General features: G+C 43.3%; 1 protein-coding gene across 1 annotated transcript in view; it reads left to right on the top strand.

Annotated features, from left to right (window-relative positions):
- Window positions 1-8320, top strand: part of LOC108787295 (zona pellucida sperm-binding protein 4-like) — a 13689-nt gene extending 5369 nt beyond the window's left edge. The window contains exons 6-10 of the mRNA XM_018556806.1: window positions 368-557; window positions 3837-3984; window positions 4365-4473; window positions 6570-6674; window positions 8112-8320. Of these exons, the coding sequence (XP_018412308.1) occupies window positions 368-557; window positions 3837-3984; window positions 4365-4473; window positions 6570-6674; window positions 8112-8320 (761 nt within the window). The remainder of the gene's footprint in view (window positions 1-367; window positions 558-3836; window positions 3985-4364; window positions 4474-6569; window positions 6675-8111) is intronic.
- The last annotated feature ends 668 nt before the right edge of the window (window positions 8321-8988 follow it).

Below are 8988 nucleotides of genomic sequence, written 5' to 3'. Positions count from 1 at the left end.
GTGCCTGGCTTGTGCCTTTTTGATGGTAGTTTGCTAATGGGCCCTAAAAAGGCCAGAATCTATAACTGGATTTCTGCCCTCCTTCCCTTGATTTCAATGGGATTTGCTGCCGAATTTTGGGTTTTGTGAATTTAAAACTGGATTTGAGAAACCCTGGCAGATTAGGCCCCACCCCCATTAGGCGAAACCTACAGCAAATTGTCAGTGGCTGGTATGGGAAAGATGCAGCTTGAAGATGCCATTGTTGCCATGTTCTTTTAGGTGTTTCATTCTTTGGTTTGGGGGAGGATGAGGAAAAAGATGGACTGAAAACACACTTGGGTAAATGAGGAACCAGATAAAAGCTAGGTTTCATATTTTCTTTCAGATTCTCAGTATAACTACTACTATGAAGACCTTGATTATCCACTGGTCAAGGTACTGGGAGATCCAGTGTATGCTGAAGTTCGGATACTTCAAAAGAATGATCCACAACTCGTCCTTGTGCTGCACCAGTGCTGGGCTACCCCAACTGATGACCCATTAGATGAGATGCAGTGGCCAATACTTGTTAATGGGTAGGTGAAGCTGCAATATGATGTGCACACACTCCATTATGCTGTTAAGTTAACCTGCTCTAATCTAAAACTATCCCATTGGGGTGTGTGTGTTCTTTCTTGACTTCTTAGTATGGTGCAAGTCTGTCTTTAGAGATTTTGAACACCTTCTTGTGCTTATCCAGCAGCACTTAGTTGCAGCCAGTTGGCATTTAAAAAATGAGGACTATGCATGATATGAATTGCACTTCTAGTATTGGTCCTGTACCACAAAGTACAGTTGTAGTATAACAAGTCAATATACTTGCACTGTAGTCCCCGTACATGGCTGTGTGTGGTTGTTTTTTGTTTATTTTGTGTATTTTGGTATATGCTCAGGTTGATGTTGCCACTAATTACTACTAGCACACTTGAGGTCTTTGTAGACTTAAAAGAGAACTATGGGGTAAGTGCTTTCCCCCTATAGTTCTCATAAGGGTCACGGGTGGACATAAACTAGCGTCCTCCCCTGACCCAAAGCTCAGTATATTGCGAGCTACAGCTCGTGGTATACTGAGACTGCCGAAGCCTGGACGGATCCTGACATTACTGTCGAGATCCACCCAGCTGCGTGAGTGACAGCTGGCTCTGCCTATCTAGAGGCAGAGCCAGCTGTACCTGCCCCCTCCCCTGTCCGTTCCTCCAGTGAGCACTGGAGGATCGAGTAGGGGGGAATCCCTGTGGGGAGCGGTGTCTCTGTGGGGAGCGGTGTCTAACAGTCACGGCTCTCTGCAGGGACATGAACGAGATGCGAGCGATGCTATCTGTTCGCTCACTTCCCGACCTATTGAGCCTACGTATGACTGTTTCATTGTCACATGTCGGCTCGAACTATGAGGTTGAGTGAAATTTCACTCACCTCCATAGTTCTTTTTTTATTTTTATTTTTTTTAATGCTCATCAGTATCAATACTTTCTCCTATAGCTGCAGGTGCTGGCTGGAGACCAACTCTTAAAGCATTTTAGTATTGCCTAGCTTTTCCCATAGTACAGTATTCTGTCCGCAATAGTCCCAGCATCCTACCTTAGTCCTTCTAGTACACTGTGGGCATACAGTGACGTGCGTTAATAGCTGCACCAACATGACACCAGGTTATTCCTACACAAAGGGGGGAGCTAAAGTATAATGGTCCTCAATCTTCACTGTAGCTTAGACCTTTTGTGAGTACTTTCAGGCTCTGCTGAGACTATACCTTTTCAGCTGCTAATCAAGACTTCATTAATGTGCAGGTATTCTGCATCCCCATATGCAGAATTTGCTCTTTGTAGTTTACATTTACAGATCCAGTCTGGCTCAAATTCTCTAATGTCCTTTTTTACATTGGGGCTTGTGTTTGATGAGAACCTCACTAGGCTTTGGTCTTGTATCTTTGTTTTGTATTTTCAATCCACTAATATACACGACTGACTTAACTTCAAAGGTAATCAGACAGTTTGGGGTTTATTTGGCATGGACTTTCCCTGTAGTTCGGCTCATACTTTTTGCCTTCATATTTTCCTGAGAGGTTCATATTCCTAGTCTACCGTGTCTGTAATTTCCCAGGGTCTGCTTGGTTGAAGGAGAATTATCTGGGCCTTTTTGTCCTTCCCAGAGTTTAGCTACTTCTCACTTTAACCTTTTCATGTGCTGTCCTAGAAAGACAACTGGGTACAAGTTGCTTACTGGTAACTATTTCCACCAGGACAGCAAGGTTCCCACCATCGCATCGTGTACTTTTGTGTTTTTCCGTTGTATTTATTTTCCATCAAATTTAGGCCCTTTTTGGTTCTCATCTAATACTGACCAGTTCAGCAGAAGGACAACTTTATTTTTGGTGATGGAGTTTCCTATTCCAGTGGGAGGAGGTGCTGTCTAGTAAGACTCCTAGAAATGGTTACGAGTAAAGGTGCCCATACTCTGGCTGAATTTTAGCTGGCATTCCTAAATCAGCTGATTGAGCAAAAATTTTCCAGCAGGCTCCTTCAATTAGTGGTGGCCCAATACAATAGTGGTGGCACAATGCAATAGAAGCAGCAGTGATTCCTCAATCAACCACGTGTTGATAGAGGAACTTCGTCTTTTTTTTTTTTTTCCATTTCAGCCTGCAGGTTGAAAAAAAAAAATAACACTTGTATGGCCAGCCTTAGTCTAACTCTGGTTGGTGGGCTCCCTCTCCATCCTGCCTACATGGTGGGACAGACTGTTGGATACACAGCCCCTAAGGAACAAACTCTCGGCTACTTGCTCTCGCAGCAACTGCTGAGCTCAATGTTCTTTTGTCTCTCAGAAGGTAGACTGGGCAAGCATGTTCTTATAGCTGAGTACAAACTTTGTGAGTGGCTGGGGCCATGTATCCATGGAGTGGGGGGGTGCATCACGGCTACTTTTTTTTTTTTTACTGGAGGGCATTGTTCTACCGTGCCGTGTGTAAGCTGTATATGGATTGAAAGAAAAATCCCAAAAGATGAACTAACCTTTTAAACAAGCAAAAGTGCATGAACTTGCATTGTGCAGTTTACTCTTGATGTGCATGTAAAAGCACTGGTAAATACATTGTTATAATGTATTAAAGACTGCAAACTGTGTTTACAGATTGGGTTCACACAGGACCCACCCTCTGCACCACTAAGATATAAACCGGGGCTTGCTTAGGTGGAGTATGTAAGGGGGAGAGTGCATATCTCCCTATCAAACTCCTCCTGCCTAAGTGAGGGGATAGAACCACTGCCATGTTATCACTGTCTGTGTCCTTGTTAGGGAGATTTTATCTACTTGAGCACCTATGTCAGCAGGAATACATGTGAGGGTAAATACAATTTTTGGATTTGGCCACCTGAACCGCAAAAGAGAAACAATCTTCCAATTAAGTGACTTGTTCTCTTGATGACTTCCCGAGGGGGTTTCCCCTACATTGGTAAGATCCTTACTTACTGTTTAGACTTCAGGATGGGAAGTAACATTAAATCACGCTAAGGAGACAGATGGCAAAAATTGAAAGCAGTTTTAACCACCACCTATTCTTTCCAAATTAGGGCACTTTAGATGTATTTTAATCTAATGCAGTGGGATCAGCAGATGTCTCTAAGAGCCTGTCTTTGTGGGCACGAAAATGTACTAGCCCCGCTGCTTCCTCATTATATTGTGCAGTGACGCATGTGGTTTCACCAACCGTAATGTCTAATCATGCCTGTGTCGTCATATGCAGAGATAGTAGGCTGGGTTTGTCAGCAGGTTTATTTGTATAGCTATGCTGTGTATAATGGGCTTTTATGTAATTGCAGATGCCCATTTACTGGTGACAATTACATCTCTAAGCAAATACCAGTTGATAGGAGCTCAACAGTTATGTTCCCATCACATTACTCCCGCTTCAGTCTAAAGACCTTTGCCTTTGTGGATGAAAAAACTGGTCAAGCCCTCGAAGGCCAGGTAGGCCAAGCTATGAACTTTGTCTTGGATTGGGTTACTGCATTGACGAGGCCAAAATGTACTAGGCATAGTGACCCCAAACTTATCGGTGGCAGAGGCAAAGAGGCATTTTCTCAATGTATAGTTGTGGGGGGAGTTAGACTAATAGTGTAGTTAAACTAACAAACGTCTGATGTGGCCTCCTAAAATATGCCATTGAAAGTTTTGTCACATCTTTAAGCTTAAATTGGGGGGGGGGAAATCTTGTAAACTTTCTGTGCTGTCTGCATGTGCTATACTATGATCAGTTACATTGTTCTTGGTTGGTTATGAGGACTACAGAGCCATGCCCCTTTCATATGGGCAATAGGAAAGTGCTGGTTTCTGTTGTCCTCATACAGAAAGTTGAGGGTGTTCTCTCCGGACTGGAGGTATTACTGGTAGAATGGGGTAAAATAAAGCAAAGCTTGAAAATGGAAAACCATCACCGCTACCACGTCTCAAAGTCTGGTTAGCTGCAATGTGTATTTATTTATGGGTGAGGGGCTTAGCTATGCTTTAAAATGCTGTTTTAATGCTGTGAGATGGGGCTATCCTCCTGCTTGCAGAATTTGCAGTACTTGTAAAATCTACAGTCTATTGCATGTCCTCCTTGCTATAGTACCAAGAACTAAACCTCTTTAGCTGTTTTTTTTAAAAAGTGTACAGTCTACCATATTTTGTAAAGCACCACACAAGGTGTTGGCACAATATAAATCTTGTATAATACAACACTAAAGCTATGACCTGCACTTCATATCTGGCTATTCTAGGTGTACACACACTGCAGTGCTTCAGCATGTATAGCCAGCCTTGAAAAGACCTGCATGACGATGTGTTCTAGAAGTAAGTTCTTCTACTGGTATTTTTAACACTGCTGTTATCTTGTATGTGGCTGGGATAATTGAACACCAAGGCCCAGGTTAGGTGTAAGCGACCCATGAAACTAAATGCCTCTAGGAAGCTAGATGGATGAGCAAATGTGTTAACGTTCCATTCGACCCACATTACAAAATTCTAATCTAGACTTGGTGTGCATGGCTGTACCAGTTTATTATCTGAGCAGCCTTAAAACAAACTTGCTAAGCTCTCAAACTTAAAAATTCAACTCCAATATCCATAATATGGAATCTTCTTAAAATCATCTGAGGTGTACATGGATACCGGCGCCCTCCATTCATATGGCCTGAACGAAAATTTAAAAATGAACACAATGCTATAGTAAGACTAGGCCTGCCATAGGAAGTGGTAGTGTTGGCACCTTGCATGCAGCAGTGGCTCAGAAGAATGGTTGCATGCAGAAGCTACACAACAGGTGTTCACAGCTGGCAGGAGGGACATTTCACACAGGCAGGTGGCGCAACATTATTGGCTTAGCAGAATACTTAGGTTAAGGAACCAAGCGACAAACTTTGCTCAGAGAACAATAGTGTGTTTGTGATTCTCTGAAAATGTACTCCTGCACATTGTAAAAATATTAATGTAGCGTTAGACTTCTGTGCAAGCATGTGTAGCGCTCCCCCTTCCCGGTCAGCGCTATCCCAGCACAGGATAACACCACCGGTGGCTCTGCAGGGGATGATCTACAGTAAAACGAACAAACGGGTCTCCCTGTCTTCCCTTCTATAAGAAACCTCTATTATGGATCCACAGCACACCAGCACACCTTGAGTACTAGGGTTGGTTGATATGGGTTACAACTCCAATTCTTCTTGTCTAGGGATAATATTGCTCGCTTTGCCATCAGCACTTGCCGCCCTCTTGAATCATCGCTTTGAAGTGAGGTCCAGACAGTTGTTATGATGCTTGAAACATTTATTGAAGAACTCCAGGGAGAGAGAGGAGAAGGGTTAGGATCATCAAGAAAGATGTAGACTCTGGCTTTTCTGAGTGTGGTTACTGCTTAAGCACCTGACACTGCATCATTTGAGGTAGAAGTTACTGATCCTTGACTTCAGTAGTTACCACTGAACCTGCCGCCACCAGGCTCCAGGGTGATTTTCAAGGCTAGTCCCCAGGCTTTTAGGGCCTAGCCAGCTCAGGCAGTCCAGTGCAGCCTCCCCGCAGGCTGGGCCTGGGGGAGAAAGGGAAAACTCACATGGTCCACCCCAAGTATTTATCTCCCCCCCCCCCCCCCCTCCCCCCCCCCCCCCCCCTCCCCCCAGCATGCACCACTGGCTATCGTTCAACAGTAATTGGCTGGGGAGGGATACCTACTCCATAGCAATCCCATGGGTTGCTTTGTTCCATCACCAGGGCGCACCTTGTAGTACCTCTGGCAGCAGACGGATAGCAAGCAATGATAAATTGTTCAGGGGGAAAACCACATGAACTAAGACTACACATGAAAGATGCTACTGCTGTCAGTTCTGAAAATCTGAGATGGCTCCTCTCATGCTGATCTGATGGATGAAATGGTGTATTCATATTTCCTTCAAAGCAGTTTTTTTAATGTTGTGGTTTTTTTTTTTGTTTGTGTGGAATTATTTTATTTTGCGATTTAAACATGTTCTCTGCTTGTGTGTAACCATGTAACAAATTTCTAATCCTGCTTTTCTTTTCTACAGCAAAAAGGTCGAGAGTCCTTTTGGAGAACAGAGGGACTGCTCTGGTCTCCTCAGCAACCCCGGTTTACTTTGAGACATCACTGCAAAATGCACGGAAGGAGCTAGGTAGGTGGAAAGGTTGGTGTGCTTCCTGCTTTGCCCTCCGCCAATCACTGGGGATCCTACCAGTCATTAAGGAAGTAACTGTAGTACTGTAGGGAGTAACTTGGTATCGTTGGCCCAAACTGCTTTGTGCCTTTTTATAATGTGACCATGGGCTATTTATTTTTAACTGGTAACAAAACCAGTTCAATGTTTCCACAGGGTGATTTATGATAAAGTCAAATCTGACAACAGCATTATTGCCCTCTGTGACAGTGCAGTATCAATGTGTAAATGGACATGGATCATATTCCTCCTGCACACCATACTGGAACGGACCATGTGGTTAAGAGGATGTTACACTGCGGTCAGCTGGGAATCGTTGCATTACATTGATTTAAGATGTCACCAGCACACCAACAAGCTTGTTTCAAAGTGAAAAGCTTTATTCTTGTATGGTCACCTTGAAGTGACTCTTTGGGACCACACAGGGACACTTCCTCAGGCATGTGATTTCTATGCGATCATAAAAGAATAGTTTCTCCCTTTTGAAACAAGCTTGTTGGTGTGCTGGTGACATCTTATCCATGTTTTATATGGACTTCAATAAAATCCAACTCCAGCCTTCACCTCCTCAGCCTACACTTCTTAAGCTGTTATGGCAACTTTCTTTTTACTGTAGGGGAAGGGGGCATGGAGAGTTTAGGCCGCATGACTTAAATCCAACCCTTGTAAGCCGCCAGGCATGTTGTATTTCTCCCAACCACCAATTTTTCTAGATGGCTTGGTCTATTACAGGAATCTGTTCTCTAATGTCACAATTTGTAGACTTCTACAATCCACCAGAAAACTTGTGTCGCCCACAAATTAAGTTATATCTGTGTGCACCAGAAATAACAATGGTCTCAGAGCTCGCCAATCTAAAAAGATGTATATACACTCTCCCAGGCACCCCCTCACTTCTCTCTCACCTGTGGTGCCATGCATGCACCTATACCTTTTGAACACAGGTTGAAACAGTGGAACAGCACACTGACACATTCTCTACACTTCCAGGTCCCAAAGAGGCTTACTTCATATGTAGACTTTCACCCGTCCATTAGAACTCTCTTTAACATTAAAGAAAGCTGGACATCAGCTGGGCCTCACACAAGAACTGCCTCTTTATCCTACTTGAGAAACAAAATTACCCTAGGCAACCCCTTGAATATTCCCCTTGCCATTATTTCAAGCGACTCTGATCATTTTCTTCAGATGTTGGACAAATCAATTCAGTACACTTGATTTATATAGATGTATATCTAGATATCTATATAGATATATTTTAATTATTTTTTCTGTGTGACTTATTTGATTTACTTTTCATATCTTTAAAATCTTTCATCTTCCACTTTCAGTTCTCCTATATGCTTGCTGATGCCCCATTACTTTACACCTTCTCCCTTTTTTTTTGTTTAGCAGTCCATGGAGTCCGAAGACTGTCCCAGGCAAATGATCAGATGAACATCTCATTGGTGATCCTGGGGATTTTGGGGGTTTTGCTCTTGACTCTTTCTATCTGGGCCTTTAACAGACGGCACAAGTCTAGGTCTCTGCTCATCAGCAAACCACCCTCTGTGGAAAAGTCCATACCTATCAGGACTGTATCCGGTGAAGTGGTCATGTCTTGAAATGGTTTTGCTTTGTTGTAGCTGATGGCTCTTGCTTTGTGCAGTGGAAAATGGAAGCCTGACAAAATTGAAATGGACTTGTTGCAGGTGAACTCACTTTCATTGCACCAAGCCCTAGTAGACCCACATCATGGTGGCTGCAGGTTGACCACCTATCGCATTACATTGTGAGAGTCACTTACCTTAGCAGTCATAGGGTAAATTGTGTGGCCACAACCATGTTGATCATGGGGGTGCTGGGTATTCTAGAGTTTAAGGCAAAAATGCAACAGAATTGGGAATATTTTAAAGCAAACCTGTTTTCTGTCTAACATTTCAGCATGTAACAAAAATAAATGACTATATTCAATGCCTAGTCTTATTTCACTAAAGCTGCTTCCTGGTCACAAGAAAAACTGGTGTAGTGAGCTGTATGGAATAGTCTGTTGTATAGTTGGAGCAAACAACTAATTGCTCCTTCTTCTCTCTCTCCCCTCGGCCCGCAATGAGCACTAGCCACAAGGATGGATTAGTAAGGTCTGCACCAGCCAAAGGTGCAGACTGTACAAATCAACTACTGAACCACCAGGAAATGTGCTCCCTCCCTGCAAAAATCGGGGCTGTTTCTTTTTTTTTTTTTTTTAGGGTGTTTATCATTTTTGTGTATTGGTGGGCAAGTGAACCTGTTG

This window comes from Nanorana parkeri, unplaced genomic scaffold (assembly GCF_000935625.1).
Source record: "Nanorana parkeri isolate BGI_ZX_2015 unplaced genomic scaffold, ASM93562v1 scaffold254, whole genome shotgun sequence".
NCBI classification, from domain to species: Eukaryota; Metazoa; Chordata; class Amphibia; order Anura; family Dicroglossidae; genus Nanorana; species Nanorana parkeri.
This window is presented reverse-complemented; position numbering and strand designations above follow the sequence as displayed.